At 49.3% G+C, this 18,867-nt stretch overlaps 1 protein-coding gene across 2 annotated transcripts; it reads left to right on the top strand.

Annotated features, from left to right (window-relative positions):
- Nucleotides 1-7,164: 7,164 nt before the first annotated feature.
- Nucleotides 7,165-18,311, top strand: LOC116240457 (maestro heat-like repeat-containing protein family member 2B). Of its 2 annotated transcripts, XM_090136111.1 has the most exons (31): nt 7,165-7,288; nt 7,590-7,711; nt 7,869-7,991; nt 8,115-8,280; nt 8,427-8,525; nt 8,699-8,850; nt 9,215-9,358; nt 9,869-9,961; nt 10,235-10,304; nt 10,420-10,533; nt 10,621-10,694; nt 11,027-11,146; nt 11,292-11,399; nt 11,595-11,754; nt 11,878-11,918; nt 12,097-12,238; nt 12,594-12,646; nt 12,840-12,947; nt 13,160-13,279; nt 13,474-13,596; nt 13,731-13,886; nt 14,105-14,227; nt 14,537-14,616; nt 15,024-15,159; nt 15,280-15,372; nt 15,764-15,859; nt 16,038-16,161; nt 16,367-16,476; nt 16,960-17,112; nt 17,370-17,524; nt 17,680-18,311. In XM_090136111.1, the coding sequence occupies exons 1-31, from the start codon at nt 7,261-7,263 to the stop codon at nt 17,729-17,731; spliced, it is 3,438 nt and encodes a 1,145-aa protein (XP_089992237.1). In that variant the 5' UTR covers nt 7,165-7,260; the 3' UTR covers nt 17,732-18,311. The 2 variants fall into 2 exon arrangements, with proteins under 2 accessions (XP_089992237.1, XP_089992236.1); XM_090136110.1 differs by lacking the exon at nt 7,165-7,288 and having other exon boundaries at nt 7,295-7,711.
- Nucleotides 18,312-18,867: the final 556 nt, after the last annotated feature.

The following is an 18,867-nucleotide window of genomic DNA, read 5'->3' as shown; positions in this document are numbered from 1 at the left end:
GTGGGTATACAACAGGACAGATCACAAAACTGTACAGTTTGTCCCATTTCCAAATTCTGGGTGATAATTTATTTTCTCAAACTGGAGAAGTCATGCAACTTCTAAGATGATACATGATCCAAATTAATTCATAACATACAGTTTTGAATTATTGACTATTCCGAATATTGAATTATATTTCATAATCATATATATGACCAATTTTCTTCAATTACTGTGAGTGGCTTTCAAAGCAACACCAACTCTTCTGCACAGTCTGCAAGATTTATAGCTTTCTTTACATTTGTTGTAGGTAAACACAGCCACAATATCCTGCAAATTAGGAATTATGATGGCAAATCCATCCGCTAAATCTTTGGTACAATGGCATATATATATTCTGGAAATAATACGAGATGTACTCAGTTATAGTTGAAAGTATAAATTAAAATGAAACGTAAAAGAAAGCTGATATGGGAAACGGCTTTTTAAAGATGAGTATTTCACCATCGAAAAAATCCAAACAACCCTAGTTCAAACCATACTGAAGATTTTGAGAATAAAAAACCTTGACATGACTAATTTTTATGCAGTACAAATTTGACATTAAGAGACACTCTAAGAAAATGGACTATTGATTATACTAGACTAGATTGTGATTGTAGTATTCACATGGAGCATCCCTTCCTAAATGAAAATTCATTGGATTTACTCTTTTCTTTGAAGAACGCAGTAGTCCTTTCTGCAGTAATAGCTGTGAACAACCTGACCCACCTAACAGTGAAACGCTGTCAAGTTTGTTATTCCAGATGTCATGGTTTTATGTTTTTTTGGTTTTCAGTATTCCACATCAAAACATCATGTACTGGAATTAAAATGTTAATGCTCCAATTCCAGGTACCTATCCCTATACATTACGGAAGTCATGGGATCTGACCCTTTCGGGTGGGGCGGTCTCTTACTGGCTTGCAGTGGGTGCTGGAGGGTGCTTTCCTAGCCTTTCCAAGCTTTTAAGGTTTGATTCGGTCTCAGGAACATTCTCTCTCCTATCTTATTTGATTTATTAGTCTCAATTTCAATTAGATTGTATGATATTGTGTTATCTTCCATTCCGATATCATAGTTGTTGTCCCTGTTACTGAGGCGTGTTCTGCCGGGGGCTAGCGATCTACCCTCGCTAGGGCCATTGCAGCACAGACACCAATATGAGGATACAACAAATGGCATTTATTATAGCACGACAGCTCCTTAAGTACACCTCTGGCTTCGTCTGTGCCTCCTTAAGCATACGTTATTTCTCCATCACAGAGCAGGGGAGATCCTACCGCGTCACATTCCGAATCCTCATTAGCGCCTACTACAACACATAGTTAATAAAATAAGTTTTCCTCCATAGATTGTTGCCGCTGTTTTTTTCCTCCCTCCCTTCCTTCCCATTTTGTGGGGCCAGGGGGGTGGGGGGGCAGGGGCCTACTGCCCCCTGTCACGGGCATAGATTGATCTAGTTAACTCCGGAGAAAACACCAGAGAAACTCTTCTTCACTGTTCATATGCCACCACTGAAGGTCTTACTATCACAGAAGCACACAAACTGGATCTTGATACTATTCTTAGAATATTTAGCTGTCAGAGAAGAATTAGAATGTGACTTGTGACTAATTGCTTAGTTTTTTTCCTAAGAAATGAACTGATCTTATCTTATGCCATATGGTCCATATTTTTATGTAGCTCCTAGGAAATCCCAAGTTGTCCTCTAAAATGCAATTACTTTACAGTGCAGCTATTATTAAAGACCTTACCAAAGGTCTTGCTTTCAAAATAAATTGGCAAAAGCCTGAATCTACATCCCAATCCTAATCCAAGAACTAAATATTTGAAATATCTTATTTTGGCATCATTCACCTTCTAAAATGTGAAGATCAATTTGCAAATAAGAATCCAGTCATCTTCAAAACTGAGTAACTGATCCAAACTGATGTTTGAATAATTTAGCAACTTTAAAGAGAAACTTATTAACTATTTCCAACTATGGGAAATTCTCATGTGCCATAAATCTAAATTCTAAATTCCCTGCACAAACTTGCCACAAATAAATTCTATACCTCCTGAGAGAATTTATACCATAGTACCAACATGTTTTCTGAGGGGATTTTGTTTGAGGAGGTTAGAGGTAGCAACTTTATATTTAATAATGAAAAATGTATTGAGACATTAACTACAAAGAGCCCACTCCTATTCCATAACCATTAAAACGCAGGAAGTCACCTATTCAATAATGCAGAATTGTTGTGTATTAAAAATTTATATCTATAAATATTAATAAAGCATAGGTCAGTCTTTTAACCAACAGAGGTTGTTGTACACACAGCTATCATTGTAAGACTTACAGGTCATGCATTTGTTATGATATGGAGCAAAACAGGCATGATAAAAGGTAGTTGTCTGATAAAGGAAATCGTGATTCTTTTTTCAGATGAGCAACAAGGACAAGAAATCCTGGAGTAACTCAGGGGTCTGTGGTTGTCAGTTGGGAAGGACACATTCATGTTTCAATCAATCAATATGCCAGAATGAGCTTTGAAAGGCCACAGCGTGAAGGTGCTTATAAAGTGACAGTGGCCAAGATTACCTTCACCAGATTTCCTCCATGACACCACTTCGACAGAGTTTAAAGGCCAGAAAAATTATATTATTTGTTAGTTCGTTGGTCTGGAAAGGCCTGGCTGGTCTATGCCAAACGTATCCACTACCATCAGAGAAGTGACTGCCATGCAGGTGAATGACACTGCAAATAAAGGCAGAAACTTTTGTCTGCAACATGAAGCAGAAGAGTGAGTAGTGGCTATTTCATTCTCCTCTCCAGTGCCATGTGACAGGTCTGCTGCCGTATCATACAGGGAAGATGTAGCGTGTGTCTGCATCATGCTTTAGGAAATACTTTTCCCTTTGTGGAATTAGTTATGTTCATTTAGAATAAATATTTATTGAGAATGGATAAGGGTATAGGACAGAAAATTTCATTGTCATGGTGTCAGGTGGGAATTTAGAGAAAGGCTACTTATACTGTGAAGGACAGGGAACTTCAAGAAGAACATGAAGGAGAAGGAAGGACAGACTTGTAGTATCTTAGTTTGGGAAGTGTATGAGGATGACACAGACCTCCTGAGTTCTCTGAGCCAAAGCAAACAGCACAGACTATGGACACACTAGAAAAAAAATCAGTCTCAGAAAGATGCATTTCTGCATGTTTGGTCTGGTTTTGTGGTTGTAGTTTTTTTGCGCTTTTTTTTTAATTATTTTTATTTTTCATAGATGCTGATGGTTCTTCCTTCTGTCCTCTTTAAGTAGAGTGGTGAGAAACTGCAGGCCAGAATAGGGGTGCAGTAATAATTCTCCTACACACTACAGATAAAGCTGATCTTCTCATCCCACACATGTTGCCCTTTGGCAAAATCAGGAAAGCACATATGTTTTTACCATTTCACAGAATGACAGAGTTGAGCACCTTCCCAAACTGCTCGGCATGATATTTTTCTGGCACTGGACCTTGGTGAACCCAGCAGCACTCAGGCTCAGGGTACCTCAGAGTACCCAAGACATGGCCTCTTTGGGTCCTCTAAGAAATGCTGTAGCCAGAATCACCTTGTCCACATTCAGCAGCTTTCATCATGCTGATGCTATTTTCTAGAACATCTGATAGCTCAACTGGGGGCCTTCAAATCTCCAGGCTTTAAGAAGCACTCTCTAATGATTACCCTGCCAGAATTTGCTGAACTGGCTTGAAACAAACCTGATCCATTTAATACATTTAGGAATAGCTCTAAAGTAGATCTGTGGAGTTTTCTCATTGCTCTTTTCCTGGCTTTTGTATACTTTTAAATCTGTCTTTCTCCTTACCAGGAGACATATAACTAACTGACATATTGTAGTCACCTTCTCCACATCTACTGGAAGTTCAAACTTCATTGGAAAAATAAGAGAAATTAGTGACAGAAAAGTTCTTTTTTCTTTCCTTAATATTTACTATTACCAGGTCCAAAAGTGGTGTACAGTTAGAGAGACCAGCCCATCTAGGAAGAAGAGCAGAACATCTGGATATCCTCAGAGAATCACTACAAGTTTCTCATCTACCTGTGCAGGTAGGCAACATGGTGAAAAGTAATAGTCACCTGCATTTACTGCAGATTTTGCAAAACTGTCGTTCCAAAGGGAGGAGCCCCTATATGATCCATCTGAAAAACATGGTAAGATGTTAGAGCTTAATTTGGTTTTAGACTAATGAAAGTCATAAGTAAGTAGTTTCACAAAGTCAGTGGAATGTGAAAAATGCAAGCTTGATGAAGATAACATTCAGTTAACTCAATGCTTTGAAATTACTTTGAAATGAAGTGGTTGTTCAAGCATTCTGGCCCAGGTTGTGTCTAGTTAGCAAGGTTGTATTTAGTTATCTGACTCTGAATGTGAAAAGCAGTTTCATAGTTGAGTCCTAAACTTCTTCATCAGTGTTTCTTGACATGCTACTTTGTGGAACACTCCCTTCTTGGTGTGGCTACTCTGCAAAATATTTAGGTCTGTTATTAGCATAGCAGAGAGCGTATAGTACTCTTAAGCTATCAACTGTGTTTCAGAAGCCACAGCCAATGCCAGATATCTGGTCTCCTTAAAGTCATGGCCCTCTTAGAGTGGCCAGTTTTAATCCCATTGTAATTGTCTCTTTTGTGATGATTATCTGCTGAACTCTGCAATTCTAAAGCCAAATTTCGATGGATCGGTTGATCTAACTTGGACCTTGTCAGCAGGAGGATGGCAGGATGTAGAGGGAGTGAATTATTGTCAAATATGAGGTTAAGTAGTCTGAGGTTAGAGAAGAAAAGATCAGCAAAGCACTTCTAATCGATTTGATGTAGACAACTTAACTGCATTCACTCATGATCAACACCCATACAATAAAATAAAACTGCAGGAAAAATCATTCTTGTGTATGTTTTACCAACATCTGTGTACTGTCTCATGGTTCCTGCATGACTTTCTAGTTCTATTCCACTTCACTAATTAGTGCACAGCTCTGACCATGTTAATACAATCTATGATTCTATGAACCTTGCATAACTGCACATGATTAACACCACTGCAATTTTTTATTCTTTGTCATCACTTTAATTTATTGCCAGAGTTTTTTACTCTTTGATCCAGTAATTGGATCTTTTCTTCTTTCTAAATTTACAATCTGATCTTCTAGAAATTTTGAACTTGGCCACTCTTTGTGCTCAGTTCTTTGCCTTCTCTTTTTCATTATTAACTTCCTTCTTCTTCTGCTGTTCCTAGGACATTCTGGTTTTTACAGAATTTTGTGGAATGTCTATTTTTAGGCAATTATTATTAATAAATAAAACCTTTATCCATCTGTGTACCCTCACAAAAGGAGTATGGGCTGGGAAGCCAGGAAGATGCGGCTTTCTGTGTATGGTACCACTTTATGTCAGTGCCAGAGATTCTCTCATCTCCAGAGAGTAGACAGATATGTTTAGTGTTATCTCTTCTTTTTGGGGAACCAAATTCCTTGCTAGAAAAATTAGTGGGATTATCCCATGGCCAAATGTGACCTAGCATCTGTGTGGTATTTCAGAAGTGCACATTTTTGCATCTTCCCTTAGCATTTTTCCCTTCAGAAGAACAAAGGAAATCTAATAAATACCAGACTGTTGTTCTATCAGTACCACTTTATGGTTTACACGCTGAACATAAAAAATCTGTGATGGATGTGAGGAATTTTATTCTTTTGGCCCATATAGGGCCTCTGCTTTATTGACATATTTTGTCTTTTAAAAAAGGACAAATAAGTTTCTTAGAGCAATCCATACAAAAATACAGCCTAACACAATCACAAACATTTAGTAGAAATAGCTGCTCGGTCCCCACATCTATGCAGTCTAGTTAGCCAAGGGCCCCATACTGTATTAACATTTCTGTGTGGCTCTTTCTTGTGGGTTGGCATGATCTCTTCTCCACATCTGCCCTCTCTTCCAGAGTAGCTGGTCAATGTTAAACTAGGATTTGGTTTTGCAAATCTCCAGTTGTGTTCCCACTTGACAGCAAAATCTTCATAAAAAGATTTACAGTGACAAAAGGATGCAAAATGAACATATATTATGCATCGTATAGGGATTAAATACTGAGTCATTCACTTTGGAAGAAGACAGGAATAATATATTTACGTATCTGTCCTAAATGTAAAGGCATAAAGGCTGAAGCTTTTGCCTTTGAACATGTATCACAGCAACAAAATAGAGACTTGTGTGGGAAACATCACTAGGTTTATTGTATAACAGCTTTTATTTAAAATTTATCCTCAGGCTTTCATAGCATTCACAGATGTAAAGGATTCAGTTTAAATGCTTTTTACAATTTACAATATTTACTGTAAGCACTGAAAGTTGTCTGGTGCCTATAAACACGTATTTATCAGAGTATTAGGTGTAGTAGTCATGAGGCTTGGAATATATATATATAATGCTTTTGAACAACTTCTACAGGCCCTGTGTTTTATCATTAATAAGGGACAGAAGGCAAACAGAGTTGCTGTCATACGTATATACACAGCAGATCTTTAGCCATATTAGGAGTCTGTTCAAACAAGGGAGAGAGGTGTGAATAAATTCTTCTCTTTCTTGTTTATCATGAACTGAAAAGTCTCTTACTGCCTTGCAGTGGGTGCTGGAGGGTGCTTTCCTAGCTGTACCAAGCTTTTCAGGTTTGACTCGGTCTCAGGATCTCTGTCTCTCTCCTACTTTATTTGATTTATTAGTCTCAGTTTCAATTAGATTGTATGATATTGTGTTATTTGCATCCCAATATCATAGTTAGTAAAGTAAATTTTCCTCCATAGATTGTTGCTGCTGGTTTTTTTTTATTTTTTTTCTCCTTCCTTGAGCCTAGCTCCCATCTCCCTATCCCTTTTTCCTTTTCCTTCCCAATTTGTGGGGTTGGGAGGGTGGGGGAACGGGGTCTACTGACCCCCTGTCACGGGCATAGATTAATCTAGTTAACTGCGTGACAAACATGCTGTGTTTTTGCTGTGTTTGGGGGCCTGCAAGCTTGCCCTGCATGCTGTATGGTCCCCAGCCCAGGGCGTGTCATTCTCTGTGAGATGACATTCTGCAGTGTGATGTCACAGCTGTTGCCTCTCACACCCTTGTGGTGGGAGCGGTGGCTCAGTCTCTTGTGGGACGTGCAGGAAGTGGACCCAGAGAGAGCATTGTGTCTATCTGGAGATATCCTGCTATGATGGAGCGGCTGAGAGCCCTTCGAGGTGAGGTCCCTCCACCTCTCAGGACACCGTGACGCTGCCCGAGCACATGTGTGCCTGCAGTGTCTGTTTGGGACGTGCCAGCAGCACTGTCCTTGCTCTTCTGAGTGCAGCTGCCTGCCATGGTTGCCCCAGGACCCCAGCAAGGGGAAGGCTTTCTCCCCTCTCCCCACCAACCAAACACGTGCCAGTGCAGCCCGCCCTGTGCTGTGGGGCTGGAGGAGCGTTCCTCCCAGGGCTGGCCAGATGCTCGGCCCTGGCTCCAAGCAACACCAGCGGCAGCTGCTCTGCTCTTTCCTTGCAGGTCTCTTTGCCTGTGTGGGCTGCGTGCCCAGGCGTACGCGTCGCAGGGAGAGAGGCAGGGTGGAAAGCCCTGTCCCTGCCTGTGCCGCGACTTTGCTGCTGCAGCGCCTGCAAGACCAGGAGGTGAGCTGGGGACACGCAACCATCAGTCCTTGCCCTGGCCCAGTGCAATGGCCCCTTGGGTGCCAGGCCCCGGCAGCACATCCACATAGCGATGGGTGGCAGCGGGCGGCTCCCCGGGAACAAGGGCAAAGCCAGCATGATTGGTCCCTGTCCCCAGGGTGTCCGAGCGCAGGTGTACTGTCAGCTGGAGAGCGTCCTGTGTGAAGATGACGGCCGCCTGCCATGCGGAGTGGTGAACCGGCTGCTGGCAGAGGTGTCCCAGGACCTGACGGCGGCCCAGGTAAGGGGTCACTCGCAAAGGCAAAGGGAGCTGCCTGCCTGCACTGGTATTCTGCTGGCGGATGGCCAAGGGAAGGCCTCAGGCAGTCTCCTGTGCCGTGTGTCACCAGTGACTCTTTTTCAGGACGTGACAGACAACGTGCGGACGGCTGCCAGCAATGTCCTGGTGGCTCTGGCCAGGACGCACTTCAGCTTGGTGATGGCCGAGCTCCAGGGCCACCTCAAGGCCACGGGGGAGATGACCAAGGAGTTCGTGCTCATCACCCTGAGCAAACTGTTCAGCACCTACGGTAGAGCACCCTCAGCCTCCTGATGTCTGTGACAGTGGGGGAAAGGGCTCTTTCCCCTCTGCATGTGATCTATGTTGAGCTGGGCTGCAGCCCTTCCTCCATCACAGCTGGAGCTCTGACCGTGATCCTCTCCTTCTCCTCTGCAGCTCCACAGTGCATCCCTTTTGTGTGGCTGACACTGGCCGGCCTGCACAGTCTGGTGGGCCAGGTGAGGAGCGGCCGGATGCTGCGCATCGCTTGTGCTGGTGAGTGTTGGCCCCAGAGCAGGGGGGATCGGGACAGCCCTTGCATCTCGCCCTGCTGCAGACTCACACAGGCTCCCTTTTCCCTTGTCTTGCTTTGTTGTGTGTGTATATATATATATATATATATATAAAAATTATTCATTTATTTGTTTGTTCTGTTTTGTTTTCTTCAGCTGTGAAACAATGGTCAGATGGAGTCAAGGATCACTTGTCCTCTGGAAAGCAATGCCCCTGGCCTGCCACGGAGAAAGAGCGAATCTATGAGAATCTTCACCAGCTCTTCTTCTCTGTGGTGAGGAACTGGCAGGACAGCAAGGAAGAAAAGGTGAGCACTGCTGCATTCCCAGCACAGGATGGCAGCAGGGACATCCATGTTGGCAGCTCTGTCTGTGCCCAGCTGGCTCACAGCAGAGTGGTGATGAGAAGGATGGGCTGGGTCTGCAAAGGGCCCCCAAACTGGCTCTGCGCTTGGGGCTGGATCTCCCTGCCAGGAAGCAGCCACATGTCACAGCATTGTGGCAGGGAGAGCTGGGGATGGGGGTGTGAGGAAAACCTCCCTGCCCTCCAGAGAGAGCCCATCTCCTGCTGGGCACGGGGGTGTGGGGAAGGGGAAAAGAAAAAGAAAGCCCTCTCTGTCGGAAGGGCAGACCTTCAGTCTTTGATGCCGGGCCTCTGCCATCCCTCTCCAGGACAAACAGGCTGTCCTCGGGGCTGTGGCTTCCATGATGGCTGTCCTCCTGCAAGAGGAGCTGCACCGAGAACACGTCTGGGAGCAGTTCCTCTGGCTCATGCACCCATGTCAGGAGATCCAAGACATCTGCAGGGTGGCCAAGGTGAGATGTTGCACAGGACTCAGTGTGGATGTGGACCCATGCAAGTGCTATGAGGGGTCAGTGGGATGCTGGGAGGAGGTGGGGAGCCCTTGGAGAAAGAAAGGCATTCGAGAGGTCTGAGGCTTCCTGACCTCTTCAGTCAAGAAAGGAACAACACGGACAGGAGCCAGGAGGGAGCCAAGAGTCACTGTGGCCCATCTCCTGGGGATGGGAGGCTTCACCGCCACCACTGTGGGGCTCTGAGTGCCTGAGGAGCTCTGTGCTAACAACTGGGGGGACCACGTCCAATTGCATCTGATGGGGGACAAGAGGGCTGCTGGGCAGGAAATGACTGCAAACAGTGCCCAAGCAGTGTTCGGATGAGAGCAGGGGGACTCTCTTGGTGCTGCTGGGTGGGGGGACAAACAAAAAGAGCTTCTCCCAGCAGATAAACCATTGGGAAACAGTTTCTCCTCTCCCAAGTGGCTAGATGTGGTTTCAGCCCTTCCTTCCTCTCCTGGTCTCTTGCAGAGCCTCACTATGTTCCTGGAGGTCTTAGAGGGAGTTCAGTCTGTCATCCCCAAGGACAAGTTTCTGGCCATCACCAGTGCTGTGTTCTACCAGGTAAGGGAAGCCTATTCTTGCGCCCACAGCAGTTTCCCTCTTGGCTAAGTCTCAGGAGGACTGCAAGTCTGAGCCTCTGATGGCTGCTCAGCCTTATCTCCCACATGCTGCTCCAGAGCCGTGTGTGTGCCCCCAGGGATGCTGTGGGGCAGGCTGGGTTTTGCCTGCATGTCCTCTTCCCAAGAGTGCCAAGGAAAACGAAAGCTGCCAGCACAGTTTCTTTTCCGTCCTCAGTGCTGTTGTGATTTTCTCAAATGGACCTTATTCCCACAGCTCTCTGATGACATCAAGCAGCACAGCGAGGCTGATAGTGCAGAGCTGACCCACTGCATCCTGCTGCAGGGTAAGGAGAGGAGTTTTGGCGGTGCTTGGCGGTGCCCTGGCCAAAACCTCTCTTGCAGACCTCAGAAAGGGGCACGAGTTGCTTGCTAACACAGTGTGGGATTTCCTCCCTGCAGCCCGAATCTGCCCAGAGGAAACAGTCCTGTTTCTTCAGTCGCAGCTGGAGGATGACTGGGAGGCTGGATGCGTGGCAGCCCTGGGTCTGCTCGGCTCTCTGGCTCGCTCTGATGGTCAGTACCATGGATCCGGTCTTTTCCAGGGATCCCTTTTGCCATCTGGGTTGTGCCTCCACGCAGGCTTCTGTGCATCTCTTGCAGAGCCCGTGATAACAGAGAAATTGCCCCTGGTTGCGGAAGCTGTGCAGCGTCTGTGCAGCGACCTCAGGCCCCAGGTGAGGTGGTTTGGGAATGGAAAGTGCTGTTGGGGTGGTGATGCTGCTGCCAACGTGGGCAGGGCTGGGGTGACCGGGGAGGTGCTCGGGCATTAACCACATGGCCACAATGGCTTCTGTGGGGTGAGCAGGAGGAGTGGAGCAGGCAGGTCCCTGTGCTGCGCATGGAAAGCAAACAGCCTGGTGCTAAAGCCTGGCCCTCATCTCAGCAGTCAAGGCTTCTTCTCTGCTCTTGTTGTCTCTGCTCCTGCCCAAAGGGCTGTCCCGATGAGCAGGTGGCTTCCCTTTGCCTTCTGACCAGGAAAATCACACTCACAATTGATCCCTGGCAGGTGCGGAGGGCCATTCTGTATTTTATCAAGGATCTCCTCAGTGCTGACACCCAGAGCTGCTCATCGTGGGATGTGGTGGGGCACATCTTCAGAGAGTTCAGCCGCACCACGGGAAGAAGGGTAAGGACAGTGGGCAGCATCTTCTTTTGGAAGACCTGTGCTGCTCAGAGGCTGGCACAGAAGCACTGGTGGGGCCCCATCTGAGCCTCCTGAGAGGCTGCTGAGAACTGAGAGTAACCACTGTTTCAACAACACTGTTGTGCAGGCAGCCGGAGACCTTTCTGCCCAGGAAGCCCGGGAAGAAGGAGCTCTCCAACAGCTGTGCATGGACATCCTGGGATCACTGGATGTCTCTATGAGAGGGATGTCCAAAGTAAGTCACACTCTGCCCTGCTGCTGCTCCTTGCCTTCGCAGCACATGTTCCTTGTCCCATTCCAACACCCCAGGTCTCTTCTCCAATGTGGTCATAAGACACAGCACACAAGACTCAAGGAAATTCACAGAATCCCCTTCATCTCTGAGTGGAGGCAGGAATGCTGACATGCTGAATTTCCTTGTTCCCTACAGCTCCTGTGGCCGCGGCTGCTGCTCTTTGTGGTGCCAGCCCAATACACAGGCATGTTGATCCCAGTCTCCCACTGTGTCCAAGCACTGGCTGAGAGAGAGAGCCTGACAACGCGGGAGATTCAAGAACTGGATCCCCATTTTCTCAGCTCCATGTTTCAAGGTAGGAGCAGAAACTCCCCCAGTGAGCTCTGCTGACCTGTGTTAGCACCCAGAAGGGACAGCGAAGGTGCGTGTGTCAGGGCATGGTGTTCCTCGGAGTCTTAGTACTTCTTTCTCCCTGCAGGCCCATGGTTGATTCCCCAGACACTGCTGGCACGCCTGTTGGTGAGTAGATGCTCCGGAGGCTGGTGCCATGAGCCCCGAGGAAGAAGCAGCATGGCCATGGGCAAAGCTGTTGGCTGCTCCTTGCCCATCAGGGCAGAGCCAAGCTGCTTCCCTCCTGGGGGAAGCCGCCGCTGCTCTTGCTGCAGAAGTGACCCTGCTTCTCCTTGTTCTCGCTCAGGTGGTGGCAGGGAGCCCTGTTGCAGGCAGCAATCTCCAAGCCGCTGCCTTACTGCTCCTGCAAAAGCTCCACAGCAGGATCCACAGAGCTGTGGGGGCCATGTGGGATGCGGAGATCCCCCTGCTGCTGCAGTGTGTCCAAGGTAAGTGCTGGTGGAGAGGGAGAGGTGGAGGCAGAGAAGGGGTGGAGTAAAAATGCAGCTCTGCTGCTGTCCCCATTCCAGGGAGACAGTGCTGAGACCCAGGGATCGTTCCCCCGAAAATCTGCCCATTCCAGGGCAATGATGGGCCCTTCACGTCACCTCAGTCAGCAGTCTTGGAGCAGTTAGTTCTGTGTTCCTGAGGGGACAGTGTTTGTGGGGAAGGACAGGTCATTGTGGAGGGGGTGCAGGTCCCAGCTTGGCAGTGCCAAGTGCCCAGGCCAAGCCAGGTTTGCAGCCGCTCTTCTTCTGTGGCTTGATCCCAAGCAAAGCTCTTTTGCTTCCTATTGCTGTGCAGGGAAAGAAGAGAGCTTCCCGGACTCTGCAGCATGGGAACATCGACTGCTAAAGGTACAGCACTGCCAGGAGGCACAGTACAGAGAAGTGCTTGCCTGCCTCAAGGAGCCCCTCAAGGAGGAATGCTGGGGGGAGCTGGGAGGGGGACTGTTTTTCCAGACACCTCTCCCCAGAAGGCTGCAGCAACTTGGGAATGCGGGAAGAGACAAAGGGCAAGGGAACATTGAGTTCTCCTGTTCTCCAACAGTTCCTGAGGGCGTCACTGGAGACTGTGGACGATGAGGCTTGGACCAAGGGCCTGAGCTGTGAGCTGAGCCAGTACCTGAGCAGCTCTCCCAGCAGCTCTGGAGAAAAGGTGAGTTCCCCCCAGCTCTACCCAGCGGTGCAGCTGCAGGCGGTGCTCTGCCCACGTGGGCTGTTCTCCCTGCTTCCCTGTCCCATGCCCCCCAGGGGGCCTTTTCCTGCAAACTGCTCTCAGCAATTCCCAGGGAGTGTGGGTCCTTCCCACCTGTCTGAGCAGGTCAGGCTGCTGCCACATCTCAGCTTCTTCCTTCCCTTCCCATGCAGTCCTTCCTGTACAAGGCTCTGGGGACAGTGCTGGGAGCTTGTAAGGGAGTCCTCCATGTCCAAGAGAAACTGCTGCAACACCTGCAGGAAGCAAATGCAGAGGAACCACCTGAGGCCCAGGTGAGCTCTCCTCTCCTCCAGCTTCTGTGAGTGTCCCTGCTCTGTCCCTGGGACAAAGGGCTCCGGCCCTGCTCCAGGCCTTTCCATCTCCTCAGTGCTGCCGTTTCCCTCAGGCAAGGACGGGCCTGGCTACTGTGGTTGGCCGTGCCGGTAGGTTCAGGCCTGCGCGAACTGCCGCTTGTTCTTTTGTGCAGGGAATGATCTCTCTCCTCAGCCATGCTGCTGAGAGCAACTTTCGTGCAGTCTTGGACACACTCACCATGTTTTCGTCCAGGCTGTGCAAAGGCCGAAATGCAAGGATTTCCAGGCACAAGAAGGTGAAGCGTTACGTGTTTCCATCTTGGCTTTCTTCCGCCTTATTTTCACAGCAGCTCCTGCCTTAGGAGCTCAGGTGCATCGTGGGGCCCTGGGGCCATTGGGCAAGTGTCTCAAGGCATTTCTTCCCACACAGATGGAGCTGGACAGCACGAGAGCTCACGCCACACGCAGCGCTCTCATGCTCGCCCATGGCAGCTTAGCACTGTGTGCCTCCAAGGAAGAACTGCTCGCCCACCTGGAGGGAGACATTGTGGGCAACATCCTGCTGCTCTACAGCTGCAGCTGCCAGGTGGGAGCTCAAAGTGTGCCAGGGTGTCTGAGCGCCCAGCTGCAGCCCCTCCACATGGGGGGATGCTGAGATGGGCCTTCTTTTCAAAGGCCCCACAGGGAACGTTTTATGCCCAGATGAAGATCCAAGCCCTTCCCTTAGTGTTGCCCCCACGTGTCCCCTTGCAGCCCTTGGCTCTTCCTGCAGTTCAAAGACTGTTCTTTTCTCTTGGGCCTCAGGACTTGCAGAACAAGCTTGCACTGGTGCAGAGCATCACCGACTTCAGCTCTGCCTTCCAAGCTGTGGGTGACTGCACCTTCTTTAATCCCTCCTTGAAGGGCAAAGTGCTGGAGATCCTGATGGTGAGTGCTTAGAGCCAGGGCTGTATGCAGCGCAATTTTGGGCTGTGCCACAGGGCTCGCTTTCCTGGAGGCAAACAGGTCTCCCTCAGCCACATATCTCCAGCTGGTGGGGACCTTGGGTGCTGGCAGGCAATGGCTAGGCAGCAGGATAGGTCCACCAGCTGTGGAGCTGCTGCATCCTGCCACGCCTCCGTGGGAAACATGGGAGTGATGGGGCTGGTGTGTGGCAGTTGTGTCTGTCACTGGGCTGGAGGAAGAGCTCTCACATGCTCCTTGCCCACTTTGACTGTGTCTCTCTGGGACTTGCAGGACTTGCTGAAGAAGTATCACTCAGGCACCCGTGTTTCCCCAGTGCCCCTCAAGGTGGTTCTGGCCCTGGAGCAGTTGAGGTAAGGGCTGGAGCCTCTGGGATTGTAAGGCAGGATGGTGGTCCCCCTTTTGGGTAGCTCCCGAAAGCCTGGAGGGGGTGAGGAGCCTCATCTACAGGAGAGACGGCTGGGCTGTTGTGCCCAGCAGAGCTGAGGATCTGGGCAGGGAGAAAGGCCCTGGTGCTCCTGTCTCCTGGCAGGGAAGAGAAGGGAGACCTGGGGTCTCCTTCCCTTCAGAGCGGGAGGTGGTTCACTGCTATCGGGAGGAGGCAGGTGCTGCTGGAACTGAAGACAATACTCAGCAGCATGGGCTGGGGGTGTTGGCTTTGCAGCTGTCAATTAAGAGAAACTCAGATTTTGTCTGAACCAGTCTGGAGAGCACTGTTAAAGGCCCTTTCTGCTTTCTCTTCCCCTTTTCCTCCTGTCAGCAAGTTGAAGCCCTCTCTAGGAAGCAAGGACATGTGTGAAATGTTGGCTCTGTGCTGCAAGAGCATTGTGACACACCCTTCAGCAGAGATGATGCTGAAGATCAGGAAGTCACAGCAAGCAGCTCGGTACCTTCAGGTAACCTGTTGTAACTTTCCCGGCCACCTCTCGGTCGGAACCCTACCTCAGCACACACGGCCTATGCTCTGGCAGCAGCCATGATGCCACACCTCACTCAATCCCCTCTTCTACTTCCAGCTTCTGCAAACATCTTTGAAAGCTCTGGGCCGGCTGATGGCAGTCCTGCTCGAGACAGAGCCAACCCGTGACTTCTTCCAGAACATAATCCATGTGAGTACATGTGGAGCAAGGGAGAAAGCATGGTGCTTGTAGACAGTGGGGACAGAGATCTGAGGACTGAGAGGACGTTCAGAGCAGGAGAAATCTCTTGCTGATGTGCCAGCTCACTGCAAGCTCAGAAATGGGCAGAGAAATGGGCCGTGCAGGGGGAAAGGCAGGAGCCGGCCCCTGGCAGGCCACAGCTGAGGGAAAGCTCCTGGCTTAGGAGACAGGAGCATCTGCAGAGAGCAGGGGCAGCAGTGCTGGTGCTCAGTGAGGTGGGGGGCTGTGTGGAGCCACAGGGCAGGCCCTGAGGAAAAGTCCCAGTAAAGGAGGGACAGGGAGAGGAATGGCAGGAAGGGAAAGAAAAGACATCCACAGTGAGACAGGTGCTCTGTTCCAGGTCCTGAGGAGATCACTGACATCAGGCAACGTGTGGGAGCGCAAGAGGGCCCTGCAGGTCTGCTCCCAGCTGCTGGCTGTATGTGAAGAGCTTCGAGTAAGTAAAGAGCCTCACCGCACGCTCCCTTCTCCCTCTCCACTGCCCCTGAGCTGGAAGGCGAGCTTTCCCCTGCTGTGTGTGCTGTGTCACCTGCCGTGTGAGGAAGGCACTGGTGGGAGAAGCTAGGGAGAGGTGGGGCTGCCTACAGCTTTGTTCCTGCCTCTCATCCCTGCAGAGAGAAGATGTCTGCGAGCACTTTGGCTCCCTGGTGGGATTGCTGGCACCACTGACATGTGACCCCAAGCTCACATCCCGCCAGTTGGCTGTCACCTGCCTGAGATCCCTTCTCCAAATCCAAGGCAAGTAGAGTGGGTGTGCACCAGCCCTGTGCTCTCCTCCACAGCACTACCAGAACCCCACAGGCTGGCCCTTGTTTACAGGAGGGAGAGGCACCATGCACAGCTCTCTTCTCGTCCCCACCCTGCCCTCTGTGTCTCTCCCTGGAAAGCAGTTCAGTGTCCAGAAGCATTACTTACTTCCCTTTTCTCCCTGTGCTCTTTCCAGCCAAGGTGACCAACAGAGTAATTGAGATGGGAGACACTGGGAGCCTGTGTGAGGGGCTGCATGCCTGCAGCACGGTCTGTCAGCTCCAGACCTCGTCCAAAATCGCAAGGGTAAGTGGACCCAAAAAGGGCTGGTGGGATCTCAGTGCGTAGGCTTCTGCACGCCCTTCTGCTCCCCACAGCCTCTCACACCATTTCCAGAATGAACAGTCAACCTGAGAGCACTTTTCTCCAGCAAGTAGCAGGAGGCTCTGAGCTATGTCTAGCCTTCAGGTGCCCAGTGCAAGGAGCTGACTCTATGATGTGCGTTTGTGTGTGTGTGTCTGTGTGTTTGTGTGTGTGTGACTGTATGTGTTTGTATGCGTGTGTGTCTGTGGCTGCTGGGCTTTGCATATAAGCAAAAGAAGGAGAAGCTGAGAGAAGGCTCAACCACTTTCCGTATAAATAGCACGGTACAGACAGCAAGAGCATTGTGATTGCTGCCTGAATGACAGGCAAGCCGTTGAATTAAGAGTGCCCTCAAGACTGCTTTCTGTTTTGAAGAACTGCTGCAGAGCAGTGATGGGATCTCTCCTGCTTCTCATTTCTCTGCAGATGGTGTGCAGAAACTTCCCCCTGGAACGCACCGTCGATTTCTTGATGGCCATCAAGGAGACCTTCCGAAAGGCCAAAGGAATGCGTGTGCGTGCTGCTGGGAAGTGGATGATCACCTTTTTGCAGATGTACAGAAAGGACATCCGTCGAGACGTAAGAGACTTTCTTCCACGTGTCTTGGATTTTTTCTTGCTGTTGCTCTACGCCTTATGTCGTTTGCGTCTTGTGCTAAAGAAACACAGTCTGAGCGCAGAGCCAGGGCTTGGACAGGGTCGCTGGTGTGAAATCTAGTCTTAGGCCTTAGGCAGCATGTCAAGGGAGCAGGCACTGCTCATGTGCTAAATGCCTGTGGTTACTTCCTACAGAGTCAAGGATGTGGCAAATCGTTCTTTCTCCCCTTCTTCTTTCAGGTGCCACTGATCCTTTATGTCCTGCGGAGCTGCACATCATCCACACAGCAGAGCATGTTCATGCCCTTTGTGTGCCAGGCGGTGGTCATCCTCACCCGCTGCCACACGGAGGTTGCGATTGACAACTTCTCCCGGCTGCTTGGGCCCACAGACAGGTATTGGCACTCCTGCCTTTGCTGTTGCTGCGGTCACAGTTGTAGCTTGCCTCTGCCAGAGGGATCCTGGGAGGAAGCAGCTTTTCTTTTTTCCTCTCAAAGTCTGTTTGAGGTGAAAATTACTCAGTCATGACTTGACACTTTCCTTTTTTTAGCGATACATGGAGGAGAATCAGAGAGTTCTGTCTTCAACGGTGGAGGTGGTAGAAGAAAGCGAAGCAAAGCAAAGCAAAGTCAAGAAAAGAAGGGGAGGAAAAGGAAAAGGAAAAGGAAAAGGAAAGGGAAAGGGAAAAGGAAAAGGAAAAGGAAAAGGAAAAGGAAAAGGAAAAGGAAAAGGAAAAGGAAAAGGAAAAGGAAAAGGAAAAGGAAAAGGAAAAGGAGGGGAGGGAATCTGAAGGGAGGGAATCTGACAGGAGGGGAGTGGAGTGGAGGGGAGAGGAGAGGAGAGAAGGGGAGGGGAGGGGAGGGAAGAGGAGGGGAGGGGAGAAGGGAAAGAAAAAGAAGGAAAGAGGGAAGGAGAAGAGAGGAGAGGAAGAGGAAATGGGAGAGGGAGGGTGAGAGGGAGAGAGGAGAGGAGAGGAGAGGAGAGGAGAGGAGAGGAGAGGAGAGGAGAGGAGAGGAGAGGAGAGGAGAGGAGAGGAGAGGAGAGGAGAGGAGAGGAGAGAAAAGAGGAGAGGAGAGAAAAGAGGAGAGGAGAGAGAAGAGAGGAGAGAGGAGAGAGAAGAGAGGAGAGAGAAGAGAAGGGAAGAGAAGGGAAGAGAAGGGAAGAGAAGGGAAGAGAAGGGAAGAGAAGAGAAGAAGAGAAGAGAAGAGAAGAGAAGAGAAGAGAAGAGAAGAGAAGAGAAGAGAAGAGAAGAGAAGAGAAGAGAAGAGAAGAGAAGAGAAGAGAAGAGAAGGGAAGAGAAGGGAGGAGAAGAGAAGAGAAGGGAGGAGAAGAGAAGAGAAGGGAGGAGAAGAGAAGGGAGGAGAAGAGAAGGGAGGAGAAGAGAAGAGAGGAGAAGAGAAGGGAGGAGAAGAGAAGGGAGGAGAAGAGAAGGGAAGGGAGGAGAAGAGAAGGGAAGGGAGGAGAGGAGGAGGGAGGAGAAGGGAGGAGAAGGGAGGAGAAGGGAGGAGAAGAGAGGGGAGGAGAAGGGAGGAGAAGGGAGGAGAAGGGAGGAGAAGAGAAGAGAAGAGAAGAGAAGAGAAGAGAAGAGAAGAGAAGAGAAGAGAAGAGAAGAGAAGAGAAGAGAAGAGAAGAGAGCAGAAGAGAAGAGAGCAGAAGAGAGGAGAGGATGAAAAAGGGAAGAAAGAAAAGAGAAGAAAAAAGAAAAGAACAGATGAGCTAAAAAAAGATTTATTTTAAA

Source organism: Phasianus colchicus, chromosome 2 (assembly GCF_987193195.1).
Source record: "Phasianus colchicus chromosome 2, bPhaCol1.hap1.1, whole genome shotgun sequence".
Taxonomy (NCBI): Eukaryota; Metazoa; Chordata; class Aves; order Galliformes; family Phasianidae; genus Phasianus; species Phasianus colchicus.
Note: the sequence above shows the minus strand (reverse complement) of the source record. Positions and strands in the feature narration are given on the sequence as shown.